The sequence below is a fragment of the Odocoileus virginianus genome, chromosome 23 (assembly GCF_023699985.2).
Source record: "Odocoileus virginianus isolate 20LAN1187 ecotype Illinois chromosome 23, Ovbor_1.2, whole genome shotgun sequence".
In the NCBI taxonomy this organism is placed as follows: Eukaryota; Metazoa; Chordata; class Mammalia; order Artiodactyla; family Cervidae; genus Odocoileus; species Odocoileus virginianus.
In genome coordinates, this window is record NC_069696.1 from 20,303,074 (window position 1) to 20,320,939 (window position 17,866).

General features: G+C 40.5%; 1 protein-coding gene across 6 annotated transcripts in view; it reads right to left on the reverse strand.

The window, feature by feature from the left end:
- GUCY2C (guanylate cyclase 2C) overlaps positions 1–17,866 on the reverse strand; it is a 97,671-nt gene that overhangs the window by 10,490 nt on the left and 69,315 nt on the right. For all 6 annotated transcript variants that reach the window (XM_070453657.1, XM_070453660.1, XM_070453659.1 and 3 more), the window contains exons 16-24: positions 17,425–17,487; positions 16,727–16,798; positions 16,156–16,260; positions 13,195–13,281; positions 11,907–12,039; positions 9,161–9,298; positions 7,815–7,903; positions 4,559–4,650; positions 467–625 (exon numbers count right to left, since the gene is read on the reverse strand). In XM_070453657.1, the coding sequence (XP_070309758.1) occupies positions 467–625; positions 4,559–4,650; positions 7,815–7,903; positions 9,161–9,298; positions 11,907–12,039; positions 13,195–13,281; positions 16,156–16,260; positions 16,727–16,798; positions 17,425–17,487 (938 nt within the window). The remainder of the gene's footprint in view (positions 1–466; positions 626–4,558; positions 4,651–7,814; positions 7,904–9,160; positions 9,299–11,906; positions 12,040–13,194; positions 13,282–16,155; positions 16,261–16,726; positions 16,799–17,424; positions 17,488–17,866) is intronic.

Below are 17,866 nucleotides of genomic sequence, written 5' to 3' on the forward strand. Positions count from 1 at the left end.
CTCTGCCATCCATGCTCCTTCCATGGCACTGGAAAACAATCTCTTTCTTTTAGCAATTTAGACAGTGCAAACCGGGACAAAGCTTAGCAAGAATGTGCATCTTTAAACATAACGATCTGATGAAGAAAATGCAAAAGGGAGCAATCCTATATAAATGTAGAGAAGGGACTTCCCTGGTGGTCCAGTGACTAAGACTCTGCACTCCCAATGCAGGGGACCCAGGTTCTATCCCTGCTCTGGGAACTAGATGCCACATGCCCTAATTAAAATTTCATATGCTGCAAATAAAGATCCTGTGTGCTGTAACTAAGATCCAGCACAGCCAAATAAATACACAAAAATAAATAAAGTAAGAAAAGTACAGAGAAAACCAATGCTAGACAAATATGCTTTGGCTTTCAGCATTAGGGGCTGAGGCACAACTCTGGAGTCCTGTACAGTCCCATCCGTGGAAGGACTTCCTTACCTTGGGAGCAACATGAAATTAAGTTGGTCAGCCCTGTCCCTCTCCGCCTTGTACAGCTGTGTCCTTTCTTCCACCAGATGTTCCAGGTTCCGGGAATACAGCTGTAGACGTCGGATCAAGGTATCCATGTAACTCTCATTTTTTTGGTCATGGAAAAGGCTGTAGGTAGAGACAGATAAAGAGCTCTCCATATTATTAAGAAAACATGAATCTTCATTAAAGCAATAGGCAGATATTAAGGACAGGTAATTAAAGAAAGAATAAAAATGGCCAACAAATATGGAAAAAAATTTAATCTTGGGAAGGATCAAAGAAATAGAAAAGACATTAAAAAAAAAAAACAAATGATAGCACAATGGTAATCAATGTAAATAAGATGGAGGAAAAATATACATTATAGTCTTCCTGGAGGGAAATATGGTAAAATGCATCATAAATCTTAAGAATGCTTATGTGGACCAGACTCTCAAGTCTACTTCTTAGAATTACCCGAAGGAAATTCACGAATGTGCTAAAAGTGAACTATAAAGAAAGTCAGAGTTATTCCTCACAAAGAATCATTTAAAAATTACCCTAAATGTGTAACAAAAAGTAATTAAATTATTATGAAATGATGGACTATCAAATACAAGTTAAAATCATGAAGTACATAGAAAGATACTACTTTTACATTATTTAAGTGAAAAAAGCCATTTATGTAACAGCAAACATTATCATCTTATTTTTAATTTTTGAAAACTATTCATTATCTGTTGAAAAATAGGTGATGTTTTTACTTTCTTATTTGCCTATTCATATTTCTAGAGTTTTAATAAGGAACAACTTGCAATAAATGGAAATATAAGAAAAGAACTTCGTATGGCAGAAATCATCACAACATTATAGAGCAATTTTCCTTCAATTAAAAAATAAAAAAAAAAGAAGGAATCAAGAAAAGTAAAACTGAGCCTTATATTATTCCTCAGAATAGAGAGTCAGGGTCTTAAAGCAAAAGCCCGAAGTTTATTTTGTTAGATCAAGATGACTTAGATGTGATGCCAGCTCTTTGTGACCCTGTGATCCCAGGATGCAGGACCCAGGGTGCAGACCCCAGCAGGAAATTAACTGTTGTGAGACCTGGAGACAATGTTCATGACACAACCCAAGGGATGAATAAATCGTACTGTTTCATCATCATAACAACAATTAAACTTGCCATTTCTGTGCTCAAAAAGACAGACTATGTTGTAATCCCCTTGGTATGGGGTGGGATGTTTGTTAAAAATTCAACACACTTCTTCAGTTCAGTTCAGTCGCTCAGTCGTGTCTGACTCTTTGCTTACAATGTTTAAAAAGAAAAAAAAAAATCCCCCCAAACAGGAAATTAACATGTGGACTTTCCTTGTAGCTCAGTCAGTAAAGAATCAACCTGAAATGCAGGACACCCAAGTTCGATTCCTGGGTAAGGAAGATTCCTTGGAGAAGGAAATGGCAGCCCACTCCAGTACTGCCTGGAAAACCCCATGGACAGAGGAGCTTGACGGGCTACAGTCCATGGGGCTGCAAGAGTCAGACATAGCTGAGTGTCTAAAGCACCACCACCACAGTATTATTAACTAACATATCGATTTTGTTCAAGTTTCACAAAATTTTATACTAGTGTCCATTATTTGTTTCTATACCTTATTCAATTGTATACCTTATACAATTTCACATTGTATTTAGGTGCACTGAGGTCAGATGCATGCAACAAATTCTGGTAAATTCTCTTTTATTTTTATTCTGTTATAAGCATTTTCTAATTTTCCTTGTTATACCTTCTTAGATACACCCATCATTTAAAAGTGGACATTTAATTTCCAAATACATGGGGTTTTAAAAAATCTTTTATTTTAATTTCTCATTTAAATGCTTTCTTCTCTGCAATCACCATGTTTTTTCATTAATCTGACTTTATTGAGGCTTTCAATGGCTAGGTCGGTCTTGGTAAATGCCACAATGGACTTGAAAATAGATGCATTATCTTCAAGTATCTTCTGATATTGATTTCTAACATAATTTCACAGTGATAAGAGAACATACTCTGTATGATTTCAATACCTTTAGACCATGAAATGTTTGCACCTTGTTTTGTGTCCCTGGATATGTTCCAGAGACTCCTAGTTTATAATTTATGGGAACCTGAATAGAATTTGTATCCTACTGTTGTATGAAAATTGTATAAATCTTAATTATATTTAGTTGGTTCATGGTGCTTTTCAGGTCTACTATATCCTTTTACTTTTCTGTATATTTATTCTGTTAACTTTTGAGAGTTTGACATTGAAACTCCAACTAAAAATCTTAGTTTACCTACTTAAAAAATAGTTGTAATATATAGTGGAACTATATGTAACTTTGTTCTGCATTTTCCAAGTCTCCTGTAAATGTTATCATACTTTCATAATTTAAAAAATAAAAAAGAGAAAAAAATTCATACATTTCTGAGTTCTATCACAGACCTATTACAACTGGAAACTGCTAGGTTTGGGATGAAGAGAAATTTTTAACAAGGTCCCCAGGAGATTCTCACCCGAAACCATAAAGAAATCGAGCTGGGTTGAAAGAATGTGGGAGCAGGTGGAAGGGATGAAGATGGATAATCTGATTTCATGATGAATTGATTCAATTAAAACAGTTTCCTCAACCTCGGCTGTGTATTTTAATCACCTGAGGAGCTTATTTAAACTCCTGATGACACCCTGCACCCAGATCAATTACATCAGACTCTCTCGGGTAGCACTCCTGCATCAGTAGTTTGCAACTATCCCCAGGTGATTTCAATGTGCAGCCAAGTAGAGAACCACCACATTCAAGGCTAAATACCAGGGGCCTAGTTTTTTCTTCATGAGCTCACATTTCATCTGTCACACATACAGTTTCATCTGCTCTTAGTAATACATCTGGGAAGGAATGAAAAAGAGCAAGATTGAAATCATTTATTTCCTGCTCTTTTCCCCCATTGAGTGGTTTAGATCAAGCAATCAATGGCCACACTTTCATTGTCTTCACTCTAACCCAGAGGTCCCCAACATTTTTGCCACCAGGGACTGGTATCATGGAAGATAACTTCTCCACAGACTGGGCAGGGGTGGGGGTAGGAGGGTATGGTTTCAAGATGATTCAAGGACGTTACATTTACTGTGCACTATATTTCTATTTTGTGGCATTCTCAGGATACTCTGCCCTGACTTTAGGGTTAGGGCTCACGCTCCTATGAGAATCAAATGCTGCTGCGGATTTGAAAGGAGGCAAAACTTGGGTGGTAATGTGAGCAAAGAGGAACAGATGAAGCTGCCCCCCAACCCCACCTCACCTCCTGCTGTGTGGCCTGGTGTGGGGGGTTTGGGACCACTACTCCACCCCATCTCAGTCCTGGGCTTTATTTAGCTTCAGTAAGTATCTGAGTCTTTGACTTAACGAAACTACAGAAAGAGCTAGAAGGAACTGCAGGAATCATCTACAGAAAATTCATTCCAATTTTATGAGCAACAAAATTGGTAACCATAACTAGCTACTATTAGATCCTAGCCTAGAAACTGGATCTCCTAGAGCTATTTTTCTCACTCTGCATTGTGTCTGCCTCAAAACATGGGAAATCTAAAGTTCAATCTTACTGGATAACTGTATGTTACTTTTCTCTTGATCCTGAATTATACTCTGATTCAGCCAAAGTTCCTGATCTTACAATTTTTAAAACTCTAAGGAACTTGCTGATGTTAAGAATTATCCAGGGGTTTTAAGATCCTCAGGATTCTACTAGACTTCTAAATCCTAATTACCTGCAGAAGAGTAAGGGAACTATATTTTTTTAACAGATATAATCATGATCAGTCAGAATCTATTTTCTAATCAGGCTCATTTTGCCCTTGAACATATAGTACTTAGCTTTTCAAGTGATTATTCCTCGAGAAAATGGTCTGTTCATCTCCATATCATTTTAATTTTTTGGAGACAGGTGTTGTAACCTGTGATTTTTCATTAGAAAAGGCATTCTCATACTTAGCTACCACTGAATGTCAACTATTAGAAAAAACTGAAGTTAGTGGCAAAAAGTAAAAATGTCCGCCATACCCAAATATCTTGGCCAGGGTATTCTCAATTTTCTTGAAATCTGGCCTCTTTTCTGGATCTTCCTCCCAGCAGTTTTTGACAAGTAGATAGACCTGGAAGAAAGAAGAGGTCGAATTGAAGTAACTCAGAAAAAGACAAATGCCATATGGTATCACTTACATGTGAAGTCTAAAATATGACACAAATGAACCTACCTATGAAAGAGAAACAGACACAGGCTTAGAGAACATAGTTGTGGTTGCCAAAGGAGCGGGGACAGGGAAGGACTGGGAATGTGGGGTTGGTAGATGCAAACTATTACCTTTAAAACAGATAAAAACAAGGTCTTACTATATGTAGCACAGGGAACTAGAGCCAGTCCCCTTGGGATAAACTATAATGGAAAAGAATGAAAAAGAATGTATAAATGAGTCACTTTGCTATACAGCAGAGATTGGCACAAGACTGTCAATCAGCTATACTTCAAATAAAAAATAAGAGGTGGATTAGCTTAGAGGGTGGTGTCCTATACTATTCTGTTCCGTGATGTAAGCAACTGAAGCAGGGAATATTTTTTAAAACATCTCAACTCTCACAATTAGTACGAAATGGCCCAGTTCCCTGTGGTCATCATGGCTGCACTCTTCGCCTCACCCCTCCTTTCGATCCTAGGCTAAGGAGAAACGGACGAGGTGGGATGGGAGAGACAAAACGCCTTACGGACATCTGCAGGGTTTGTGCTGGGGAGGGGGATAAATAGCTGGGCTTGGTGAGTACGAGGCGACTCTAAAACAAGAGTGAAGCTCTATGACACTGGTTTTCAACTGTGCCTGACCGTGGGATTGTCTGGGGAGCATGCACAAAATTTCTTAGGACTTCAGGAGCTTCTGAATTAATTGGTTTGTGAAGGCACCTTGTTAGGGTTTTCAGATGTAGCAAAAAAAAAAAAAAGTTTAACAGGACACCCAGTTAAACTTGAATTTCAGATTAAAAAATTAATAATTTCCTTAGCACAAGTATGTCCCAGGTATGACATGGGCAGAGGACATTAATCTATGTTCGTTTGTAAGTTTCCCAGCTGCAGTGAAGAGAAACGAGGAAGCGGGGGGTTGGGGCTGGGGGAGGTGGGGAGGGGAGGTGGGAGGATGGGAAGGATGGGAAGGATGGGAGGGTGTGTGTGGGGGTGGGGGGGTACAGAGGAAGAGGACAGGAAGCCCATGGAACCATCATCTCATTTGATACCGCTTGTTTGCAGCTTTTGTGGGATCAAAAAGCATGCTGAAGGGCATTTGCTTTAAGTTAAGTTTGCTCTTCACTCTGAACACAAACAGGATCACAAATGGTACTAGATACAGTGCCTGTCTGCATTCTTTTGCTTTAATGAAGAGTCCCTGGGGAAGAGAGGACCACGGTATAGAACTGTAGTTGCCCATATTCATCACTAGGTGGTACCCCTGCCTGGGAAAACGATCCGCTGGCTGACTGCCTTAGAGGATGGGACAGAAGCGCCGACGAGTGAGCTGATGCAGCGTGCGTGCGTGCCAAATTGCTTCGGTCGTGTCTGACTCTGCAATCCCATGGGTCGTAGCCCACCAGGCTCCTCGGTCAACAGCACATGCCCTTCAGGCCAAGTCTTGGAGTTTCAGACCTGTATTCTACTGGAACCAGCTACTAGAAGACCGGAATCGAATTCCTCATTTCCAATTCCAGAACCATCCAGCCGCACGAGTCAATGGACAAGGAGGCGGCTTTGGTGAAAGCTGTTTTAAACATGAGGATGTACTCAGACTAGAAAGCAGGGTTTGAGAGGAGAGATACTGATGTGAGGAGAGGAATTCCAGGATCCAGAAAAGCAACAGGAAGGGAAGGGATGAGGAGAAGGCAAGATAGGAGTGGATGTAGCTCAGAACACCTTGGGGTACAACCTGCCTTTCATGTTGAAAAACAGAAAGAAATAAAAAAGGCCCATTGATGCTCAGGAGAGTCTGACCCTAAACCTCACCTAGCAGGTCACTTGCAAACTGAAGCAAAATGTTTTTATCTTTATCCTGCAAGGAACAAAAGTTTTTAAAAAATCTAACCACCAAAAATATTTTTTCAACATTTACTCACCATATTCTGGATTATAAAACTCAGATAAAATTCTAAAGAAAAAATTAGAATCTTTTTCCCCACAGTCCTTAAAGGCCTTTGTGAGGGATTATAAAACAGTTAAGCAAATCCAGAAAAGTCTCCATTTTCTTCGGAGGAAGGATAGAAAGAGTGAATGTACATGTCTTTATTGTTTCTAGATGTTGGCATATTTATTTTATAATCAGGAGGTAGTTTATAAGCCTAATAAGTGTATCACAGAGATATCTTGCTCTTCTAGCTCCTAAATACTGAGAACGTGATGTGTGCTGGAGGAGCTCTTTTGTGAGTTAGGAGGATGACAGGCTGATACCGGCTCACAAGGATGTGTCCCAACCCCCGGACCCAGTGAATGCTACCTTACTTGGAAAAAGGGTTTCTGCAGGTATGATTAAGGATCTTGCAATGGGAAGATAATTCTGGATTATCCTTTTTTAAAAAGTTTTTTTAAAAATCCAATTTAATTTTTTTTTAACTTTTTGGCTACATGGTATGTGGTATCTTAGTTCCCTGAGAAGAGACTGAACCATGCCTCCTGCAATGGAAGTACGTAGTCTTAAACAATGAACCACCGGGGAAGTCCCTGGACTGAAGCTTAAGTACTTTGGCCACCTGATGTGAAGAGCCGGCTCAACGGAAGAGACCCTGATTCTGGGAAAGATTGAGGACAAAAGAAGAGCGTGGCAGAGGATGAGATGGTTGGGTCACATCACTGACTCAGTGGGCATGAATGAGTTTCAGCAAACTTCGGAAGACAGCAGTGAAGGACAGGGAAGCCTGGCGTGCTGCAGTCCATGGGGTCGCAAAGAACTGGACACGACCTAGCAACTAAGTAACAGCAATAGTCACATGTATCCCCATAAAGGAGAGAAGTAGATTAGACAGAAATGGAGAATGTGGCCTGAAGGCAGAGATTAGTGTTGTGGCCACAAGCCAAGGCATGTCAAAAGCCACCAGAAGCTCCTGGGAGAAGTGAGGAATGGATTCTCCCGTAGAGCCTCTGGAGGAGGCATGGCCTCTGACAACTCATTTCAGACTTCTGGCCTCCAGAGCTGTAAGTGGATATATTTCCTTGGTCTTCATCCACCTCGTTTGTGCTCTTTTGCTGCTGCAAACCCAAAGAAACTCCTGCAGGAGACATACTCACTTCCAGCTCTTTTTCCTCTGCTGTTTCCAGGAACAGATCGGGGCGGAAGGGTTTCACTCCGTTGGAATTCTCCACTCTGAAAATCTTCTCTGATGGGACGAGAACCATTCGAATTACAAGAAAGAATGCAGTGTGAAGAAATTTTAGCAGCAGTCTCCAGACTCTGAATGGGTTCCCGGACCCTGGATGGGGAGCCGGTGGGAGTGTGGCAGAGCCTAGGCTAGCACTCAACACACAGATGTGAATGAATGGATGAGCCACCAGGGGAAGGGGTCTTAGGCCCTCTTACATCCAGGAAGTACTTCAGTTAAAGCTACAAACCCTTTAAAACTTAACTCAAAGACCACTGTCTTAGGGAGGTTTCCTCTGACCGAGATGCTAGCCGGTCCTCCCTACACCCCCAGCTACCTTCATCCTCCATACTGGTAAGGGCTGGTACACAGTAAGTACCCAGTAAATCGAGAATTGGACGAACGGAATGAAACATTTCCCCCAAACAAGGACCTGCCGTAGATCACAGAGAACCCTGCTCAATGTTCTAAGGCAGCCTGGATGGGAGGGGAGTCTGGGAGAGAATGGATACATGTATGGCTTAGTCACTTTGCTCTCCACCTGAAACTATCACAACATTGTTAATCGGCTATACCCCAATACAAAATACAAAGTTTAATAATAAAAAAAAGAATAGTCTAGTTTAGTATTCCATGGGGAGTCAATATAATCTCTAAATCAACTTTCTAGAATTTAATAAACTATGCTACACACCCCCCCCCGCACACACACATACATACACACGTGAGATGGATAGCATCACTGACTCAGTGGTCATGAACTTTAGCAAACTCCGGGAGACAGTGGAGGATGGGGAAGGCTTGGCGTGCTGCAGTCCATGGGGGTCACGGAGTCAGACACGACAGCCACTGAACAACAGCAACAATGCCCCTCCCCCCACACACACACACACAAAGAGAGGACATGTGACAAAACTACTAGAGATATGCTCTTAGTGAGACCTCAAGGATGTATGTGGGCCTGTTAGTGATCTAGTTCAGGTGTTAAAGACGCATATCTCTTAATGGAATCAGAAGGAAAGCAGGAAATTTTAAGGCACAGCCCTCTAACTCAATAATGCTGACAGTGGTGGCGGCTGGCAGTAGGGTATTGGCGTATGCTTTTCAGAGCCCTCTGACATTCATACTGTCATTGAATCCCTCCAGCCGCCCTGTGCAGTGTGGAGCGCGGGAGTGACATTGCTCTCGCTGACATGGGGACTAAGATGTGATCACAGAAACCTCGGGGTCTCGGTCAGCCTAGAATTCCTGCTGGCTCCCAGAGAAGGTCCTCACCTTTCTGGTCCCGACAGCTGAGCGTGTAGAAGGTTTCTCTCCGCTGGATGATCTCCTGGGCGATGATGCCGTAGCTGTACACGTCTCCTTTCTGTGAAACGCTGGCTACGCGGAGATGCTCCGGGGCCGTCCACAAGTCTGTGTGTTCAGCATTGAGACTGTGAGGCTGAGGGGGTGAGCAGCCCAGAGATCCCCGACACGCTTTTCAAGTCCCTCCACCATGCTCATGCTGGCGATGGGGGCAGAACACACACTTGCCTTCCCAGCTGACTAGGTAATGCCAGGATCTGGGTGAGGAAACATGGCATGCCCTCCCTAAAACTGCCTGGGTCATAGTCCTGAAAACCCTCAAGGTCTACCTAGAACAGCGCCTGGGTACAAGGAATGCTCAGTAAATACTTGTGGGGTGAATTCAGTAGAATGTAAGAGACTGAGGATTTAATACTTTATGGAACATGCAGCATAAAGCTATGAAAGCCTTTATAAATACTTTAAAATTATATGTTTATATATTTTATGTCATATAAAACATTGTGTGCATGCTCTGTCATGTCTGACTCTGTGACCCCATGGACTGCTGCCCACCAGGCTCTCACTGTCCATGGGCTCTCCCAGGCAAGAATACTGGCGTGGGTTGCCATTTCCTTCTCCAGGGGGTCTTCCTGACCCAGGAATCAAACCCAGGTCTCTTGCATTGCAGGCAGATTCTTTATCACTAAGCCACCTGGGAAGCCCACATAAAACACTACATATATATAAATACTTAATAAATATATGTTTACAAATTTTATGTAATATAAAACATATTTCTTTTAGCAAATATAAATATATTTACTATATGTATGTTTGGTGGTGGTAGTTTAGTCCCTAAGTCATGTCTGACCCTTTTGCAGTGAAATAGACTGTAGCACCCCAGGCTCCTCTGTCCATGGGATTCTCCAGCCAAGAGTACTGGAGTGGCTAGCCATTCCCTTCTTCAGGGGATCGAACCTGAGTCTCCTGCATTGCAGGTGAATTCTTTACTGACTGAGCCACCAGGGATTTGCCATATATGTATATTTACTAAAAGGAAATAATGGGCTTTCCAAGTGCCTCAGACGGTAATGAATCTGCCTGCAATGCAGGAGACATGGGTTCAATCCCTGGGTAGGAAAGATCCCCTGGAGAAGTGAATGGCAACCCACAACAGTATTTTTACTAAAAGAAAATGAAGACAGCACATTTAAACAGAGAGACAGTCACTGATAGTTTCTAGATGTGATACAGTAGCAGCCATGAGGTCAGCTATTACATAGATGTGCTTTCTTTGGTTCCTGTGGTATTCTTTAAAAAAAAAAAAAAAAAAATACGATTTACTCACATTTTACTAGCGTGCATACTATTACTAGTGCTTCCCATCAAGTTCATTTCAAGAGTGAAGCACTCCTGTGTCTGGCTCCTGTAGTCACTTGGGCTTGGGACCCCCATTACATACCTTATTTATAATAATGGGGGCATACAATTAATTATTCTCCAACATCCCTTGGGAGTTTTCCAGGATCACCTAGCTTCCTGTAGACTTCTTGAGATTTCTACCTTCAGCAGTTTCAATTAAATAAATCAACAGATTTGTGTGTTTAGGTATCGTGAGATGCTTATGATAAAGCACACTTTCCCCATTTGGCTTTCCATCCAAGAGTTCACTGCCTTTTCAGATTTATGTCTTGTGAATTTATGTGGCTTGTGATTCATTAACAATGGATCCTAATGGTTGGGCTTGTAGGAGAGGGAAGTAAATCAACTTAGAATAAGATTTCAGGTAACCAACTCCACAGGTAGGCTCATATAACTGGATGTTCAGGGGAGTAGGCTTGGATCTGCAATTCATCTGATTTTGTGTCATGGTGAGTCATTTCATGAAGGGGATTTGCTCACTCCACGATGAACCCGGGCACGCAGTAGGTTCTCAATAAGCACTAACCGGATTTAGTCCAATGTCTTAGCATCCTTGACATAGCTAAAGAAGTGGGTGGGGGATTGTAATTTTTCATCTATTATGGAAAACTAAAAGGATTGCAAAATAGAATTAGAGGTAGAATTTAGTTTTTGAGGAATCTAGTGGTATTTTGAGCATATATGAGTCCTAGCCCTCTGAGGCTGTTTAACCCTGAGTTCTAATACAGGACTGGCAAACAGTCAACATGAAAAGCCCTTGATACTTTACAGATTACTTTTTTTGACCTTCATCACCACTCCTGAAAGGGATAAAAGAATATATTTTACCAATAAGGCTTTTTTTTAAGCATCATCATTTCTGATCGTTATCACAGATAAATGAATGATGACTAGAATTTGGAAAGGGGTCTTCAGTCTTATATTCTATCTTTGGGCAATTCTCTTAGCCTCTCTGAGCTTTAGTTCTGTCTTCTATAAAAGAGGAGGGTTCAATAAGAGGATTTCTAAGGTCTCCTACGGCTCTAACTTTCTGTATTTTTTCACACAGTCCTGCCTCCACAAGCCAATAACTCTTTCATGATTTCTCCCTTAAATCAAGGGACACACAGATGAAGGAAATCCACAGAGGAGATCTGTTCAACTTGACAGGCACACACTGAACACTGACAAGGGAATAAGCCAGCTACTGCCTCTTACGGAAGTGTTTTTTCTGGTCAGTATCACCATTTCCTGAGCATTTTACATGGACTTGTGCAAAAATTTAAAGACATGTTTAAGTGGGAAACTAGTGAAAATTTCATTCCTGACAGACCTTTTCTTGGAGGCAAAATGGAATTGCAGCCAAAATCGGTGATCTTCACCACCATTCTACTGTCCACCACGCAGTTGGTCGATTTCAGACGGCCGTGGACTTCTGTCTTACTGGAGTGCAGATAGGACATTCCCTGTAGTTTTTCAGATGACAGGAAAACAAAGAGATATGACACTCCTCAGCTGTTCTGTCATTTTCAGGAAGGAGATGACTTGGTGAAATCATTTCAGCATGTGGATAGAATCACTGTCGAGTTTTAAATTTAACTCCATTAACTTTATAAAATATTGTTAAAGCCCTAATGTTTGCCTAAGTACTTCATCCAGTTTTGAAGGTTATTTAGGTGACACAGTAAAAGGCAACTGTCTACAGACCCTGGTTAAGGAGTTATAGACAATATGAAGCAAAGATTGATCCTAATTTTTTTTTTAAGTGTTTTTGCTTACCACTTATTCAGTCTGTGACCTTGAGTATGTCTCTGGTTCTCTGCTACCTCAATATGAATATGAAAATAATATGAATAATAAGGCTTTGCCTTCCTGAAGGGAGAAGTTAGGCTAGATTATTTCTTGAAATCTAATTGCTTTCCATCTATTTTGAAACAGAATGTTTCATTCAGCTTTGAAAGAGGAAGTTCTTTTTTGGCTATTGTGTCTCCCCCTGGTGGCCAGAGGTGGTGATACTGCAGACACTAGTTACCAGCCTTGGTCCTGGGAGTGAACTGAGGCAAGTAAGATATTGTACGCTTTATTTTCCCAACTGATTCCGATGCTATGTGTCTTTCAGGTGATTTAAGACTGTATCAAATAGCTCACTCTTGGGACTGGTTTTTCTTCATTCTTGAATGGGGCCCTAGTTACTGGTAGCCACTTCCTTTTCATAGCATGTCTAGCAAATATACATGTCCAAACTTTTTTATTGCCTCATGCAAGATGAATGCCTGCCCTTACATTTTCTCTTACATTAAGGTGAAGATTCAGTTATCTTGCCTGAAACTTTATGTGATTTCTTTTTCACTTCCAGCAAATCTATGAAAATGTGTGCCTGCAACCCAGTGTAGAAAGAATTTAATAATAAAAATAATAAGTCAATATACATATTGAATATTTGCTTGTCAGGCCTTTACCAAAGCCCATATGTTGTTTCATAAAATCTTCACAAAAACCCTATGGCACAGGTAATACTTTCATTATTATTTTACAGATGAAGAAACCAATGCGATAGCTGGCTAGGTCTGTTTTCCAGATTTAACTTTCATAAATATCCTTCATGTCTGTGGGTCTCTTACCTTAGCAATGTCATACAAGACAGAGATCTTAAACTCCCAGTCCATGAATGTACCATCAGGGTAAGAAATTGTGTCATTTAAAACTTCCTGAGCAGGAGAAAAAGAAAGGGAAGATGAGTTATCTAAAGGATGCCACTGTGGAGAGATTCTGACAGGCAAATAATGATCTTCTTTTGTTTTTTATTTTTTAACATTTTGATCACACCCCAAGGCATGTGGGATCTTAGTTGCCCAACCAGGGATTGAACCCACGCCCCGTGTGGTAGAAGCATAAGTATTAACTATTGGACTACCAAGGAAGTTCCAGCAATGATCTAATCAAGAGTCCTTGGGCTCAGGAACAAGCTGGAACTCCACTGTTCTGTTTTTATTGAACATATGTTTCTTTTCTAAGAAACACTAGGTGGTTCTTTATCACAAGGAGATGAGCATGAGGAGCCCACAGATCCCAAATCCTGGTTCTTCACCAGACAGCGGTAAAGGAGTGAGCAGGTACCTGCAGGGAGAGTGGGCTGGGAGCCCAATTCACAAGTGCCTGGGCTGCAGGCTCTGTATCATCAAAAACAACACGAGTGTTTTCCAACAGGGAATCCCTATCAGGGTATCCCTTCACTAGGCTTCCATTTTTACTTAGAAGAACAATTGCATCAGTTGGTTTAATAGCTCTAAGTGTTCCGTTCGTTTATTAAGTCCTCTGTCATTAAGACAGAGCTCTTGAATTTTTGTGTGAACTGTATGACCTAGAATTTTGAACTCATAGTATTAACGTGGTGATGGTTCTATCAAGATATAGGGTAGTTAAACTAAGCTAATTCTTCACAGTAAAACTCTAAGCAGGACCCTAACTGAAAACCTAACAACAGGTTCTTGGTTGGGGAAAAAGCCCAGTTTTAGCTTAGGTAGTGTACCAGCAGTCTCCAACAAAGTACACTACCAAAGTCTCTTTGGTAGTGTACCAAAGTCTCCCAGACTCATTGGTTGTTTCAGATGAGGTTGCTGAAGCGGTGGGTAACCCGTCAGTTTAAGGGAGGGGAGTTATGAGCAGACAGACTCTTCCCTTAGCACCTGATATATGGCTTTTGTTTATTTATTATCTCTTCTCCCCATGAAAATGTCCTCTGTGATAATCTTCACTTACTGGTGTATCTAAATTTTTTGTCACGTTGAAACCAAATGATTCAGATATGGTCTAGCCCTTTATGGAAAGTATTTCTAATTTTGAAAGACTTGAATTGTTATTATTAGGAATTGTTTATTTTATTGTATCAGCAGCAATTTAAATGAACATTTTCAGCACCAATTAAAATGATCTTATATAGCCTTTCTCCAAAGACCTTTAGATATGATGCATTAGAGTCATATTTTTTCCATTCATAGAACTAACATATCTAACTGTATTACGCTTTTCATATATGACTTGGCTTAGTTACCTGTATTGAGTTTATAATTTTTCCATTTATATTGATAAATGACAGTAGTCTTTAATTACATTTTAGTATCAACTTTATGCTAGCCTTGTTGAATGTTAAATGAATTTAGAAGATGTTCATATTTTTCTTTAACTTTAGAACAGTGTTTATAGACAGTGAGAATTATTCATTGAAGTTTAGAAAAATTAAACTGAATCTGGTTTTCTTTGTAATGGAAATGTTAATGTCTTCTACCATTATTGACGTCCTTAAGTTTTTACTTCTTGAGTCAAGTTTTCATAATTATATTGTTTCTGAAATTTTTCCCTTTTTTAGACTTTATAATTTAATAGTCATGATATATTCTTTCATAATTGAAAGCATCTTTTTCATAGCTCTTTTATTTTCATTTTATTTTTATGGTTGCTTTAAAGATTTAATTAGAAGTATAAGAGGCTTGTATATTTTATAGTTTTTTAAAAATAAACAACTCAAGAATGCACTTTAAAATTTTATGAGTTTTATAATAATTTAATTGTGGTTTCCTTTCCTTTAGGCCATAGTTATTCTAAACTTTTCACTGAATACTTAGATTTTTTTTTTTTCAGTTCCATGGAGATAATACTTTATTTATTTATTTATTTATTTAGCCTTTTTAATTTATTTTCTTGCCTTCTTTTTGCCTTTTATTTATTTCTTTGCCTATTTATTTATTTATATATTTTTTGCCTTTTTTGCCTATATAAATAAAAAATATTTATATATTTTTTGCCTTTATTTATTATTTTTTTTCTTAGATTATTTTTTAAAGAAAGAACGGCATTTAGGGCTATGATTTTTTTCCTTTAGGATACATTTGAGTTTATGCCATACATACATTTTAAATCTACACTTTTTTCTAATAACCATCCAGTTTTCTCTTAATACAAAAGCAAATAAGCAAGTAAAAGAAAATGAACGGAGGGCAATCACTTTTCCACATTTCCACATTTTTTCTTTGTTTCTTCAAGTCTACACTCCTAAATATTTTTTAGCTAGTTAGCTCAGCTGGTAAAGAATCCGCCTGCAATGCAGGGGACCCCAGTTCAATTCCTGGGTCAAGAAGATGCCCTGGAGAAGGGATAGGCTACTCACTCCAGTATTCTTGGGCTTCCCCGGTAGCTCAGCTGGTAAAGAATTCACCTGCAGTGTGAGAGACCTGGGTTCGATCCCTGGGTTGGAAAGATCCCCTGGAGTAGGGAACAGCTACCCACTCCTGTATTCTGGCCTAGAGAATTCTATGGACAGAGGAGCCTGGCAGACTACAGTCCTTGGGGTCCCAAAGAGTTGGACACGACTGAGTGACTTTCACTTTCACTTATAAAGATATAATAGGGATAAATGGACAAAATCTGAGTGATCTAGTTTGATAAGAATATGGGCCCATACACTTTCCTGGTAACTCTCTGCTGTTATTATTTTACTGAGTGAGCATTTAAAATTTCTATTACACATTTTTTTTTTTGCACATGGTTGGCTGGTTAGGAAATTGGAAATGATTCTGGTTCCTTACCCGGAGGGATCCTCTCTCGCAGTACTCAATCACCCCAAAGATCGTGGAATCAAGCTTCACCGTGCCGTAGAACTTGGTTAGGTTGTAATAGTCAATCTGAAGCAACTAAAACATAACACAATCATTTACAAAGCAGTTCAGCCAGAAAAGAGCACCTGATTAAAAACTAATAATATACTAATAAAACGTGCCATGTCTCAGATCTCTGAGAAGATATTCCACTGCTCCTGATAACAATGAATCATCAGTGCGTCTTCTTCTGCACTTGGCATTAATCTGACCTCATGGTCTTTCTTTTGTCAGCAAGAAGACCTGAATACAACAAACCTTTGACTACTCTCCTATCACATCAGGACCACTTTCTAGGACATGCCAGCATGTTCTGTACCATCAAACATCTTTGACAAAATTTGGGGGGAGAATTTTCAACAAGAAGTATGGTCACCCATTCCTTGGTCTATAGGATTCTGTGTCAGGACTCCCTAATAACACCTTGCTCCACCAGGGACCTCAATGCTTGGGGAAAACGGAGTAAGGTCATTTCTCACTTAAAGGTCTTAAGTAAGCATACCTTGTTCAATTCGATCTTCTGTTTCTCAGTGAAATTGCCATCATTGTGCTTGAGATCCTTTAGAATCACTCGCTGCAAGGATCAATTGAATGAAGGAGATCGTGTCGCATGACCGCTATATGCATGTTATAATCATCTGCTCACATGACTGTCTTCCCACACTACTGTAAGCTCTTAAAAGCGGTAACATCCCTTTACTGCTCTTTATATCCCTGGTGGCAAGTGCCTGGGATGTGGCAGGCTCATATGAGAGTGTTTCTTTAAAATGACTAAGTGAAAAAAGGAGGAAGGAAGGAAGGAAAGAAGGGAGGGAAGAAGGAAGGAGGGGAGAAAGGAAGGAAAGAAGGAAGGATAGAAGATATAAAATGCTGCTATGGGATTGTCACATCCCCACTGCAATAATTCAAAATACAATACAGAGTTGCCTGGACTGCTCTGAGTCCGTTATTTTTCCTTAATACACTCTCCCCGTCTTAAAAAATTTTATTTTTTCTTCAGTATACCCAGGACTTGGGAATATTATAAGCAGTAAAGCAGAGCCCTGCCCAGCCCTGTGAAAGGCTCCAAGAGCACCCCTTGGGTCAGCCCCAGGACCCGGGCCATCACCCCACTGACATCAGAGCTGCGGCCACGATGAGTCAGAAGGCCCGGCACACATCCCTGATTGAGAGTTCAGAAAAGCAGAGGAGACTAGTCACCTTTTTGTCGTATTTGCACTGTCGCAGTCTCTGGATTGTGTCTCGCCTCTTGTCATCATCAATCTGGCACAAGGACAAGCTAATTATTCCAGAGGCTCCACGTCTTGGCTCCCCACCTGCCGGCCAAAGGCTGAGAGACTCTGCCTGTGTCTACTGCAGTTAGTTCATAGCATGCCAGGCAGGCTCAGAAAAACTGTTATAATTATCCAGTGTCCCCGCTCATGCTCACCTCCCCCCCCAATGGTATCTTCTTTCCAAGTATCCACCAGCCGCACACTTAACTCTGGGTTTTCTCCCCGCTTCTTCTTGTGGCCTATTTCAGCCAGAGACTTCCTTTGCTTCCTTCCCACCCAGCTCCCCCAGACTACTGGGAACCACTGCCTGCAGCTACGGACAGATGCTCTCAGGGAATCATGCTTGGCATCTGAGCTGTGAACTCATG